General features: G+C 51.0%; 1 protein-coding gene across 2 annotated transcripts in view; it reads right to left on the bottom strand.

Moving 5' to 3' along the window:
• AP2A1 (adaptor related protein complex 2 subunit alpha 1) overlaps positions 1–13,342 on the bottom strand; it is a 36,206-nt gene extending 22,864 nt beyond the window's left edge. Inside the window, exons 1-2 of one of the 2 annotated variants that reach the window (XM_079906738.1) lie at positions 13,102–13,342; positions 78–146 (exon numbers count right to left, since the gene is read on the bottom strand). Coding sequence is in view for 1 of the 2 variants with exons in the window: in XM_079906737.1 (XP_079762863.1) it covers positions 78–146; positions 12,643–12,709 (136 nt within the window). In the remaining variant the exon portion in view is untranslated. Of the gene's footprint in view, positions 1–77; positions 147–12,642; positions 12,863–13,101 lie in introns of those variants that run through there. The other variant, XM_079906737.1, reaches the window with a different exon arrangement.
• Positions 13,343–14,151: the final 809 nt, after the last annotated feature.

Below are 14,151 nucleotides of genomic sequence, written 5' to 3'. Positions count from 1 at the left end.
TACAGGTCCCAGGTATCCCAGCCCCAGCGCACAGCCCGCTCCTCCCACAGACCCAGGAGCCTGGGCCCCCAGCATACCCTTGAACTTGGAGCGGATGTTGGCCAGTTCCTTGTTGATTCTCTTAATCTCCGCCTCCTTGCTCTTACCTGGAAGGGAGAAGGGAGGACAGGTCAGGAGAGTCCCAGAGAGTTGAGCCGCCTGCCCTCACTTTGCTGGGCAAGGTCCTTCCGGCTGGAAGGGCAGACTCTCCCCACCCTGGGGCTCCAGGCCCAGGGGGCTGAGGCAAGGCCTGGGCCCTGTCTCTAGCTGGGAGCTTCCGGGAGGTGGGAACCTTGGCTCTTTGGTCCCTACCACCCAGAGGAGGAGCCCAGCACACACTTTGGGGCACTCCCTGCCTCCCTCCCTCCTCCAGCTCCTGTCCCACCCATGGCTCCGGTTACCACTGCACCAGCCCCCAGCTGAAATATGCCCCTGGCAGGAAATATGTAATGAATGAATGAATGCAGAGATAGGCTGCCTTCGAGCTGGCCCCCTGGACCCTCACTCTGACCACACCCCAGAGCTCAGTGTCTCCTGAAAACTGTTGGGCCTGCACCTTCCCAATTCCAGCCAGTTGCCAGGCATTGGGTCCTGAGCTCCCGGCTCCCCACCTCCGCCTGCCCAGCCAGATCACTGTGGCAGCCTCCTTTCTGGCATCCTTGCTTCCCACTGGGGGGATTCTACCCCGTGGCTACCAAGCCCTCTGGCCCTGCCCTGGCCACCCCACCAGTGTCACCCCTCACCATCTTGCTGTGTGTCCCCACCTCGCAGGCCTCTGTCAGTTCCAGGGACAATTCACACTCCTTCCCACCTCCAGGGCCTTTGCACGTGCTGTGCCCTCCACCTGCCCATCTATCCAGTTTTCTTCTCATCACTTGGGTCTCAGCTCTTGTCACCTCCTCCAAGAGGCCTTTCTTGGTCAATTCTCTATTTATTTATTATTGTTATTTTTTGGCCGTGCCGCACGGCTTGTGGGATCTTAGTTCCCCAACCAGATATCGAACCGGGGGCCCTGGCAGTGCAAGTGCAGAGTCCTAACCACTGGACTGCCAGGAAATTCCCTCTTGGCCAGTTCTTTAAAGTCAGTGCCTTCTTCTTCTGTTTCCATCATTTAAAAAAAATGTCCTGGGACTTCCCTGGTGGTCCAGCGGTTAAGACTCCGGGCTCCCGGGCTTCCCTGGTGGCACAGTGGGTAAGAATCCGCCTGACAATGCAGGGGACATGGGTTCGATCCCTGGTCCGGGAAGATCCCACATGCCGCGGAGCAACTAAGCCTGTGTGCCACAACTACTCAGCCTGCGCCCTAGAGCCTGCGAGCCACAACTACTGAGCCTGAGTGCCTACAGCCCGTTCTCCACAACAAGAGAGGCCACTGCCATGAGAAGCCCCCGCTCACCGCAACTAGAGAAAGCCCACGCACAGAAATGAAGACCCCAATGCAGCCAAAAATAAAATAAATAAAATAAATTTCTAAAACATAAATTTAAAAAAGAAAAGAAAAAAAAGACTCCGTGCTCCCCATGCAGGGCGCCCGGGTTTCATCCCTGGTAAGGGAACTAGACCCTGCATGCCACAACTAAAGACCCAGTGCAGCCAAATAAATAAATATTAAAAAAAAAAAGTCTTCCCTGGCTCATTTCACACCATGTAACTATTTTATTTACCTTTACTGTCAAACCTCGGCTCCCCCTTCAGATTATAAGCATCACAGGGGAGCTTCTAGAATAGTGCCCAGCATATAGCAGGTGCTTAATAAATGTCTGGTCATCTGAATGGTGGAGCCTGTTCTGACCCATGGCTGTGTCATCAGGCAACTGGGAGGTTCAAATGAATGAGTGAATGAAGGAGAAAGCGAGGGTATGTGCTCTCTTTCTCTTTAGAAATCCTGCCTCACCACCTACTCCCAACTTCCGGGGAAGCTCCCATAAGCCTCACTTCAGCTACCACCTCCTCTAGGAAGCCCCTTCTGATTAGCACCTCCTGATCAGTTCCAAATAGACGCTAGAGCTGCCGTGTCCAATACGGCAGCCATCAGCCAGGTGGCTCTCAAGCACCTAAAACGTTGCTGCTCCCAACTGAGATGGGCAGTAAGTGGCAAAGACACATGGGATTTAGAAGATTGAGTGTGGAAAAAAAAAAAAAGAAATGTAGGGACTTCCCTGGTGGCACAGTGGTTAAGACTTTGTGCTCCCAATGCAGGGGGCCTGGGTTCAATCCCTGGTCAGGGAACTAGATCCCACATGCATGCCACAACTATGGAGCCTGCCTGCCGCAAGTAAGACCCAGCACAACCTAATTAATTAATTAAAAAAAAGAAATGTAAACTATCTCATTACAAAGTTAAAAATATAATTAATTAGTTGTTTAAAATTTTTTTAATCAAAACAATTTTTAAATACTGAATACATGTTGAAATGAGAATATTTAGTTGCCCGCATGCCACAACTAAAAAGATCCCACGTGCCACAACTAAGACTTGGGGCAGCCAAAATAAAATAAATAAATAAATATTTAAAAAAGAATATTGGGGGTGTATCAGATTATACAAACATATTATTAAAATTAATTTGGCCCATTCCGTTCTACTTTCTACTAACAAAAAAGTGGTTCCTGAAGAAGTTAAAAACCACACATGCGGCTTGCCCTCTGGGTAACGCTGCTCTTGGGCCTTTCCTGGGCTCCCACACTGCCCGGGTCACCTCCCTCAACGCTGCTGTGCGTGTCTGGGTCTGCTGCTGTCCCCAGACCACACCAGAGCCCCGAGGGTAGGGCCAGCATCTGCCACTTTTCTGGGTAGTGACCCCACGTTCCACAGGCTTACTGAGTGCCTGAGCTCAGGAAAGGCATGAAGATGTGAAAGAAAAAGGGGCTGAAGAGGTACAGAGTGACCCACTCCCAGGCCTCAGGGAGGGTGGGAGGTCTCTGGGAGCCAGGCGATGAAGGGCCAGTACCTCAGTGATGAGGCTGAATTGCCCTGTGTGGCCCAGAGGCTATCTGATGCTTCATTTATTAATTACACGTTTCCTAAGCCCTGTGGGCCAGGCCTGAGCGGGGCGACGCTGGGCACCCAGGGCCCACGCAGATCTGGCACTTTTGATCCTCCCCCGGGGACTCCTGGCTTGGTGGGGCGCAGGCAGCGGGGCCCTGTCCCCACACCTGAGCGAGATGGGCACGATTGGAGGTCACCCAGACACCCCCGGGGGCCTTGCTGGTGGCTGCCAAGAATAGGGGACATTTGAGGAGGGCCGTGAAAGATGAGGAGGGTTCAGGCGCAGTTCACCAGCGAGAACTAAGCCAGAACCACGTCACACTGTTGAGGTGTGCCCACCGGAGGGTGGCCAGGGGGTCAGGACAGCACCTCCCTCTGGGGGCAGGGCAGGGGCGGTGACCAGCACGGCAGCTCCACAAAACTGGTGCGCAGGTTCCGTTCTCCTCCTAACCTGAGGATAACCACACAATTGCTCTAATCAGTTGCCTTAAAGCTATTCTGTAGGGACGAGAAAAAACAACCAAACAGCTTTTATAAATGGACCATATAGCACACGGTGGCTGCCTAACTTTTACCACAGATAGACGGGTATCTGAACGGCAATTAAATTACTGAGCCTAGAGCTCTCTCTGGCCTTCGTTTACCTCTATTAAAAGCTTCAAGAAGCAGGCAAAACTAACCTATGGTGTTGGATGACTGAGCAGTGGGGAGGGGGGTGCCAGGGAGCTAGGGATGTTGTTTCTGACCCTGGGGGCCAGTTACACAGCTGTGTTCAGCTGGGGAAAATTCATCAGATTTTGATGATGAATTCATCAAAATTCATCACTTCTGATCTGTGAGCTTTTTTTATAGATACACTATATATGTATATGTGAATATACAAGTTAATATATTTGTATACAAATATATATTAATATATTTGTATAGTGAAGTATATCAATGATGTAGAAGAGAATAGAAAACAGATATGGACAATTTAAAGAATATGCAGGAATTCCCTGGCGGTTCAGTGGTTAGGACGCGGCACTTTGGCTCTGGTTCGATCCCTGGTGACAGAACTAAGATCCTGCAAGCCGCGGGGTGTGGCCAAAAAAACCAAAAATTCAAAGATAACATAAGCACATGACAGAGAATATGGAAAAGAAAAGTAATGGCCATAGTTCATAAATTTTGGCTAATTTGAAGTGTTCTTCAATACACCTCTTTATAGCTAAATGATAACACTATGTAATTTGTTTTTAGAATAAAGTCCCGGAAATAAAGTTCTTAGAGCAACGAGTATGCCCATTTTCAAATTTTTCTGATATATGAAGGCAAATGGCTTTCCCATAATGAACCAGTTTATATCCCACCATCGTGGTATGAGAATCTGTTTCCTAATTAAAGAATTTATGATAGCTGAGTGAATTATCCCGTAATTTATTTAATTATTATGGTATAGTTGGACATTTCGCTCATTTAATAAAAAAATATTATTAGTGCCTGCTATGTGTAAAAATTAAAAATAAATTTTTAGGGCTTCCCTGGTGGTGCAGTGGTTAAGAATCCGCCTGCCAGTGCAGGGGACACAGGGTTCGAGTCCTGGTCTGGGAAGAGCCCACATGCTGTGAAGCAATGAATCCGGCGTACCACAACTACTGAGCCTGCGCTCTAGAGCCCGCGAGCCACAACTACTTAAGCCCGCGCACCTAAAGCCCCTGCTCCGCAACAAGAGAAGCCACCGGAAGGAGAAGCCCGCGCACCGCAAAGGAGAGTAGCCCCCTGCTCGCCGCAACTAGAGAAAGCCCGCGCGCAGCACCAAAGACCCAACGCAGCCATAAATAAATAAATAAAATTTAAAGTAAGGAATATTCAAAGAATATATGTTTGTGTGTGTATATGTTTTTTCCTTAGTCTTTAAACTGTCCACGTCTATTTGATATTGTCTTCTGCACCACCAATATACTTTGCTACAAAAAAGAATTCACAGAAAGAACAAAGCATCAGGTCTCCAAAAGAGAATGTTCTGTGGCCCTAGAGGAAATGCATCCCAGCAGAGCACATAACCTCTGCAAATATCTAGAGCCTGGGTGCCCAGAGACAGCACCTGGGCGCTGCTGAGTGTAACGCATGGGAGAAAGGGGCTGAAGGCAGCTGTGACAGAACTGGGCTCATGGAAGAAACTTTCCATCACTCGGCCAGCCTGCGACAGGGGGAATGAGCTTCCCGTCACAAGAGGCATGCAAGCATTTCAGGGTGTTTTAAAGAGATTCCTTTATCTTCAAACATTCCCTGGGCCAAGCTCAGGGATGAGTCACATCTGCTCTGCCCTGGGGATGCTCCTTGATTGGAGAGGCTGACAGGGACAATGGGGAAAACTTTCACAGAGACAAACACAGTGGGGGCTGGGATGCTGGAATCAGATGCGGGGAGGAAGGCTTCCTGGTACCCAGTTTCTGAGACTTTTTTTTTTTTTTGGCCAGCTCCTGGGTTTTTTTTTGTTTTTTTTTTTCCTTTTTGGCCACGCTGCGGCATGTGGGATCTTAGTTCCCTAACAGCGATAGAACCCATGACCCCTGCAGTGGAAGCATGCATGGAGCCCTAACCACTGGACCGCCAGGGAATTCCCCGCTCCTGGGATTTCAGGCTCAAAAGACGAGGCTGAAATGAACCAAGCAGAAATAAGGGGAGGTGTGCTCTGGGCACGAGGACCAGCTTGTGCAAAGGCCTGGGGGCCAGCACAGCAGGCAGGGACAGACCGTGCAACCTCTTGGCTTTTCTGAGGGTGCTGGGGAGCCATGGGAGGGCAGGGGGTCCCATTCTGCCTGCAGCTGTTGCTGTGAGGGCCGTGCAGGTGGAAAAGAGGCCACCCCCTTGCTACAGGCCAGGGCAGGTTACTGCTGACGGCTCCAGAAGGACCTTGGGGCTTCTGGGTAGGGGAAATAAGCCTCCCTAAGCATTTAACCTGGGGCATCGGGGTGGGGCTGTCACTGCCACAAAAGGCCTCCTAACAAACCTGGACTACCATGAAGGGATTGACATGCGCTTATGGCGGTAACCCAGGCACTGGCTGGCACCTCACTGCAAGACCCTTCATTGCCTTCCAGACAACTGTTTACAATACAAAGCAACAAAAGTTTCTCTCTACTAGGATGTGCTCCGATGTCTCCCACACAAGTCCCAACAGCCCTGAGTCCTCAAAGAGGGCTCTGGGAGATGATGCTTGTTGACTCTGGACCCCTATAAAGTTCAGAACATGTTGGCCCACGCGGCCCACCATCGGAGCCACTGGCTACATGTGGCCACTGGACATTTGAAAACTGGCTGGTGCTATGGAGTGACTGAATTCCTAATTTTATTTAATTGCAGTAAGTTAAAAATTAAAAACCAATCCTCCACTCAGTCACTGGAAAAGTATGTCTGGAACGACTTGGACCCTTTGTGAATCTTCTTTTTTAACCGTAAGTTTTATGAACTCTTAAGACAGAGAAAATATTTCCAAAGAAACTGTAGCCTCCGAGTTGAGAAAGGAACATAAACTGACTTGTTAATCATTGAAAAAATATCGATTACACATTCAGATAATATTTGGGGCATACTGGGGTAAAGGAAATAAATCATATTAAAGTTAATTTCCCTGGTTTTACTTTTTTAATGTGACTACGGAAAATTTAAATGTACATATGTGGATGGACCTAGAGATTATCATATTAAGTGAAGTAACAAATATCATATGAGAAAGACAAATATCATATGATTATCACTTATCTGTGGAATATAAAAAAAGGATACAAATAAACTGACTTACAAAACAGAAATAGACTCACGGACACAGAAAATAAACTTATGTTTACCAAAGGGGAAACTGCAGGGGTGGGGGGGAGGGGGGGAGATAAATTTGGAGTTTGAGATTAACATACACACACTACTATACATAAGAGATAAACAAGGATCTACTGTATAGCACAGGGAAATATACTCAATATCTTGTAATAACCTCAAATGGAAAAGAACCTGAAAAAGGATATATATACATACGTATATGTATTTAATATATACGTATAACTGAATCACTTTGCTGTATACTTGAAACTAACATGACACGGTAAATTAACCATACCTCAATTTTTAAAAAATGTACGTATGTGGATCGCCGCATGACAACCCTGGGTTAGACGTTATCAAAATTGTCAACATCTCTGAGAGAAAATATTCTCCTTGAGCAACCAAGTCAGACCCTGTCATTCCCTTACTTGAACGCAGCTGCAAAGACCTCCCTGAGCTGCCGCCTAACATATTAAGGGGGCACATGTTGCTCTGTAAGCCCTCGGCTTCTGGATGGGAATGCCAGCTCCCCAAGGGCAGGGGTGGGTGGCTGCGTCCCGTGTAGCATCCTGACACAGGGTCCAGAGCAGTCCTGACGCGGGGGAGGTGCTGAATGCGATTGTGGACCGAGGTCACTAGATGACACACAGGTAGAGAGGGATGGAGCTCAGGCCTGGATCTGTCTGTTGCCAGCATCTGGATGCCACTCACAACCTAAAGCCAGTTCCTTTAAGTGCCCTGAGCAGGGGTGTGGGGGGAGGGGCGCTGTCCCCAACGGCACACTGATGTTGGAGCACCATCAAAGTGGGACTCATTCCTTCTGCTCTCTCCACAGCGGCCAGAGGGATTCTGTGAAAAGCTGAGTCAAACCCTGTCCCTTCTCTGCACTGAATCTCTCCCTGGCTTCCATCTGGCTCAGTGTAAAAACAAGTCGTCACTGGATCCACTAGTTCCCTCTCTGACCACAACTCCCACCCTCTCCCCGCATTCCTCCTACACCTCAAGCACAGTCCTGCCTCAGGGCCTTTGCATAGGCTGTCTGCGCTGCCAAAAATGTCTTCTCCCAGATTCTGCAGGCCAATTCACCCACCAAATTCTTCTTTGCTCCAATGTCACCTGCTCAGTGAGAGACGCTCCGAGCAGCCTATATGAGAGCGCCATCCCTACACCCCGACACCCCTTCCCTGCTTTATTTCCTCCCAACACTCACTGCTACCTGTCTGAACACCTGAACACTACATATTTACCTGTATATTGGTCCATTTCCCTGCTAGAATGTGAGCACCATTGGAAGGGGACTTTTGCTCACCGTTTTAGTCTCATCACCTAGAAAGTGTCTAGCACTCAATCAGTGCTCAGTAAAGATTGATTTGTCCATTCATTCATTCAATCAGCAAACACCTCCCAAGGACTCTTGCGGGCCAGGCCCTGCAGAAGGTGGAAGTGGGGACCCGGGAAGGGATCAGACCAGGGCTTGCACTCCAGGGGCTGAGGGAGACGCCACAAACAGAATGGGTCACAGTTTGCAGTGGGATGTGCCCTCATGGAGAGCTCGGGGCACTGTGGCAGCCCAGCAACCCCCTTCCCATTCATTCACTCACATTGTCCTTGGGCTTGGGGGGAGCTGGGCCCTAGAGAGGAGGCAACCCCAGCTCCTGCCTTAGGGAGCTCCCAGTCAGATAAGCGTCTGGGAGGCTGACTCCCCTCCAGACAGGACAGGACTACGCCCTCAGGCTGGGCCCAGCCTCACCTCTCCCTTTCTTATCTGCAGAATTTGCCCTTCCTGGCTCTCCTTCTCAAAGCCTGCCTTTCATCTCCTTCTAGTTCCTTCCCCCTGAATTCCACTATGCCCTTCAGATCCTCCAGCAGGATGGCTCCACACTCCTCGCTGTCCTCCACCTGCTCAGCTCTGAGCACGGCCTCATCCATGTCCCTCATTCCTTCTTTTGCCCTCACTCCAGCTTGAAACCCTCTCCGGTGCTCTCGGGACAAACACCAACCTGGCCTCTGCCCACCTCCCCAGTGTCAGATCCCATCCCTCTCTGTACCAGCCACATAGGCCTTAGCACAGAGTCTCGACGGGGCCTCAGGACCTTTGCACTTGCTGTTCCTCTGCCTTCACAGCTCTTTTCCCCTTCCCTTGGCCTGGCTAACCCCTCCCCATTGTCTGGGCAACGCAAGCAGACAGAGGCCCCGTTCTCTCATCATTGTGGCCCTCTACCTCACTGGACTTAGGACAGCTACAATTTTTTTCCGCTTTAAAAAAAACTTGATGCAAACAAGAAAGGAGCCAGGATAGGGCTTTTAAACAAGCAGATCTAATTTTGAAAGTAAATTTCAGGTAATTTTCTGAGGGGCAACAAAACATACCTCCCTGAATGCCTTGTAATATATTTAGATTTGATTTTAGGTTTCTTCCTCAATTTAGGTAAAGAAAATAAAATTAATATATCATCTAACAGTGGCATATATGAAACAGATAAACAACCAGGATTTGCACAGGAAACTATATTCAACATCCTGTAATAAACCATGATGGAAAAGAATATGAGAAAAAAAATATATATATATGTATAACAGAATCACTTTGCTGTACACCTGAAACTAACACAATATTGTAAATCAACTATACTTCAATTTAAAAAAAAAACTGAGATACAATTCACACACCACAGAGCTCACCATTTGATAGTGCGATTCTGTGGTCTTTAGCAGATCCAGTGTTGTTCAGCTATCACCACCATCTAATTCCAGAACATTCTCATTACCCCCCAAAGAAACCCTGTTCTCTTTAGCAGTCATTCCACATTCCACCACCCCCTAGCCCTAGGCAACCACTCAACTACTTTCTGTTTCTCTGGATTTGCCTCTTCTGGACACCTCATAGAAATGGAATCCTACAATATGTAGCCTTTTGTGTCTGTCTTCTTTCACCTAAAATGATGTTTTCGAGCTTCATCCGTGCTGTAGCCTCTACGGTACTTCATTCCTTTTTAATGGCTGAATACTATTCCATCGTGTGGGTGTCCACATTGTGTTTCGCCGCCATCCATCCGCTGGCAGACATTTGGGTTTGCTTCCGCTCTTTGGTTATCTATCATGAACGATGCTGTATGAACATCCATATACAAGTGCTTGGGAGATGGACAGCTGCCACTTTTATGCAGCACCTGTCTCCCTCAGGGGCTGGGAGTTTCATGGGGGTACAGACAAGTCTGTCCTATTTACCACTGTTTCTCCAGTGCCCATGATAAGGCTTGAAACATACCAGCCATTCAACCTACACTTGATGAGAAAACCAAGGACAAGGGGAAGCCCTGATTCTCCAGCCCTGGCTCATTTGGCTAAACTACTTCCACTGCCCCCAAGTCGGAGTCTCCCCTCCGTCCTCTGGCTTCCCTCTGGGGTCCTGCAGTGACACCCACTTGTTTTCTCTTTCCTGTCCTGCCCCCATCATCCAATCCCTTTGCAGATCCTTCAAAATCTATCTCCAACCAAACACTTCTCATCGTTTCCTTCTCACCCCAGTCGAACCAACACCGTCTCTCACTGGGATGCCTGCAACGGCCCTCTAATTCCTTCCCTGTTTCTGTTTGGACCTCCTTGGGTCTGTTCTCTTCCCAGCAGCCAGAGGAACTATTTTAATACATCAATCAGCTCCTGTCCCTCCTATGCTCAAAACCTTCCCGCTGCTCTAGCTTCGCTCAGAGAAAGGCCAAAGTGCTCCTAGTGGCCCACAAAGCCCTGTCCCCTCTCTGTCCTTATCTCCCACCGCTCTCCCTCCCTCCCTCCCTCTCTTGGCCCCAGCCACACAAGCCCCCTCGCATTTATCTGAACCCACACCAAGCATGCTACAACCTCAGGACCTTTGAATGCACCATTCTCCTGCCTGGACCCCTCATTCCTCCAAAGTCTGCAGGGCTCGATCCCTCTCAATCCTGGTCCCTCCCCTCCCCCGCTTGCCTGCCTTATTTTTCTTCACAGCACTAGTCATCGTCTGACCCTGTGGGTTCTCTGTGTTTACTTGTTAATCTCCCTCCCGGCATGGGTGCTCCCAGGGGCAGGAATTTTTGTTCACTGTTATAGCCCCAGTCCCCGGAACAGTGTCTGGCACACTGGAGTGATCAAAAAGCTTTTTGTCAAATGAATAAACGAATGAACGAACCTTCAGAGACAAGATGTTCTGATCAATGGGAGTCGGCCGACAAGAAAAGGGGGCCTCCAAGAGGTTGAATGACTTGCCAAGGGTCGCAAGGTAGGTGTCAGAGGCAATGCACACTTGCTGCTAACAGCTGGCCCCCGCAACCCACAAATCCTCGAAGCTCCACCCCTTTCATAACAGACTTAACCTCTCTCCACCACTTGAGACCCAACAGTTTCCACCCCTCTTGCTCGCTGAGCACCTACTACATGCCAGATCCTCCCATCCCTACTAAATTCTAAAATCATCACTGGGCACCCAGCAGAGGCCGCTCCTCAGACCCAGCCAAATAACAAGAACAGTAGCCAAGCTACCTAGTGCCTGGAGTGTGTGAAAGGCCTCACCCACATTCGGTATCATAACAACCCCATCAGGAAGGTGTGATCAGTCCCTCCTGACAGATGAGGAAACTGAGAGGCGAAGTCTCTCATTCAAGGTCACACGGCTGGGGAGTGAGAGCGCTCACACTCAAACCCAAGTCTGGCTGACCCCAAAGCCCATGCGGACACAGCCTGTGAAGCTTTTGGCAGCTCAAAACACCAACACCCGCTCGCAGGAGCCGGGAGCTGACTTGGCGCCAGGCCTCCCACAGTCACGACCATTCTTCCTGCTGGTGATGGCTGCCCCCATGTTGATGTGGTCAGATGGGAGAGCGCTCCAGATTCAGGGCTGTCCTGCTCCCTGACCTATGACCCCTCTCTGGGGCCAGGCTTCCCCCACCCCCCAGCTTTCCAGATCTCTTCCCCACAAATTCCTAAGGCCCCCTGGCCCCTTCTTTGAGATCTGGGCTCTCCCCATTCTGGCACATACCCCAAGACCCCGCGTTATAATGTCCTCTCCTTTGCAGGCCCCCCAGCTCGCTATTCCAGGTTCTCCCAAGACTCTCCACCTGCAGCGCCTCTCCTCTGTGCTCCTCCCAGTACCCCCTCTAGCCCCTTCTCCACTGCCCTCCATGTCTCCTAAGCAATCCTCCATCCTGGAGCCCCTCTATCCCTCACCAGGGGCCCACTACAGGCCCCCACCTTTCCGTCTCTCCTCCCCAAACCCCTGGGACTTTCTGTCATTCTCAAGTCCTCTCTATGAACTAGCTGGGAGCCTCGGTGACCTACCTAGTCCCTTCCCCTCTATGACACCCCCTCACCCAGGCCCTCAAGCCCAGTCCCTTTAGGATTCCTGTGTTTCACGTCCTCCCAGTCCTCTCTGGCCTCCTCCCACTTTATCTCTCCACAGGATACCCCCACCCACCCACCCATGCACCCTTTTCCCTTTCTAGCTACATCAGGGATTTCTCTAACCCCATCTCTAATACGATCCCCCAGCCTTTCTTCCATTCCCAGGGACAACTCTATGCCCCATCCCAGGGACTTTACTAGCCTCCTCTATATTAAGACCCTCCCGGACGCCTCTAGCCACTCCGTGTCGTCACCTCAAGAGGCACACTATGACACCCTAAGCCCCCCCATCCCCCCACCCTAAAGTACCCCCGGGGCCTCTCTATCCTCTCACTCTAAGACCGCAATGGATTTCTATCCCCTGGGCCCCTCTGTAACCCCCGAATCCCTCAATCCCACGCTCCCCCTCGCCCGGTGTCCCCCAGCCGCTCTCTCACAGTTCCGGATGTCGGAGATGAACACGGCGAGCCCCCGCATCCCATCGCCCTTGGACACGGCCGGCATGATGGCGGTGGTGTCGGCTCCAGGCCTGGCCGGGCAGGGCGCAGCACAGCGGGGGCTGGCAGGCGGGGACCAGGAGGGAAGGACCCCAGGCAGCGCAGAGGAGCCGAGCCGGCCAAGGGGGGAGGGCGGGCTGGCAGGCGGGCTGGCAGGCAGGCGGGCTGGCAGGCCGCGGCTCCGCCCCCGGCCCCACCCCTCCCCTCCGCCATCCTGAGCTCTCAGCCGTCTATTGGCTTGTATTACTGCCGCTCAGACTCGGGCTCATCCCCACTCCCTCTTTCATTGGTCTCTGGACAAAGGCACGCCGCTACGATTGGCCCAGAGCCCCGCTATTTCCGATCCGTGGGGGGGGGTGGGGGCGTTGCCCGAGAGACGGGCGGAGTTCGGTTACGTACAGTGGGACCGCCCCCTCCGCTCGGCCGGCTCCGATACTGATTGGATCCGGTCGCTCTCTTAGAAAGGAGGGATTGACGTGAAGGAAGGCGGGGGAGCGGGCTCGAGCAGGCGGGACTTACGTTGATTGAGGCCCATGGGCGGGTAGACCGCCCCCGCAGGCGTCGAGGATTCGCCGGGCCAGTCCGACTCCCACCCCCGATTGGGCTGTTGTGGGGGCGGGAGGAGGGCGACGATCCGTAGAGAAGGAAGGAGCAGGAGGTTGCCCTCGGCTGGGCTAGGATAGGTGGAGTGGCGCCTGCAATTCCCTGCTGCAGAGAAGGGGTTGGGAGGGGCAGGAGAGCGTGAGGTATTTGCTGCGCAAGCGTCTTTCTGTTCTCCTTTCTCCCTTTCCTTCACCCCCGACTCCTTAATCTCCTTCCAGGAAGACATCCCTTCCCCCTTCCCCTACCTTCTCTAGAGGCCAAGATGTTGCGACCTAAACTTGTCCGGAGACCAAGTATCCCAGAGCGGAGGACCCAGTAATTCAAGTCTACTCCCATTAAGCAGAGGTTAAAACTGAGGTCCGAAGAGGACCTGAATGACATGCCCAAGGTCACACAGCTCAGAAGTGGTAGAGCCTGGATGTAAACTATATTTTGGCCTTTAACCACTTTTCAATATACAATGGCTTTTTTCTTTTCAACCATAACACCATTAAACAGATATCGAATAAAAAATTGGGCTTGGAGCTCCTCCTGAACAAGAAGGGGACCTGGTACTGAATGAAGAACGTTGGTTAAAGGGAAGGAATCAGTGAATGCGCTTTGTTTCGCCCAACCACTACCCCTTGGCGCCCCAGAGACCTTTGGGTGACTGGTTTTGGGGAAGGCAAAGCCTCCAGAACTCCAACGCCCAGGGCTAAAGAGAAATTTGGGGCAAAAGGAACGGGAAGAGTCCATTCTGTCACCTCGAGGAACTAAGCCCCACCCGCCAGCCTTTTCCAATCTCAGAAACCTAGTATTCTTGGAATGAGCCTTGGGGGAGTGTCACGGGTGCTGGGAACATCCACT

Source organism: Stenella coeruleoalba (assembly GCF_951394435.1).
Source record: "Stenella coeruleoalba genome assembly, chromosome: 20".
Taxonomy (NCBI): domain Eukaryota; kingdom Metazoa; phylum Chordata; class Mammalia; order Artiodactyla; family Delphinidae; genus Stenella; species Stenella coeruleoalba.
This window is presented reverse-complemented; position numbering and strand designations above follow the sequence as displayed.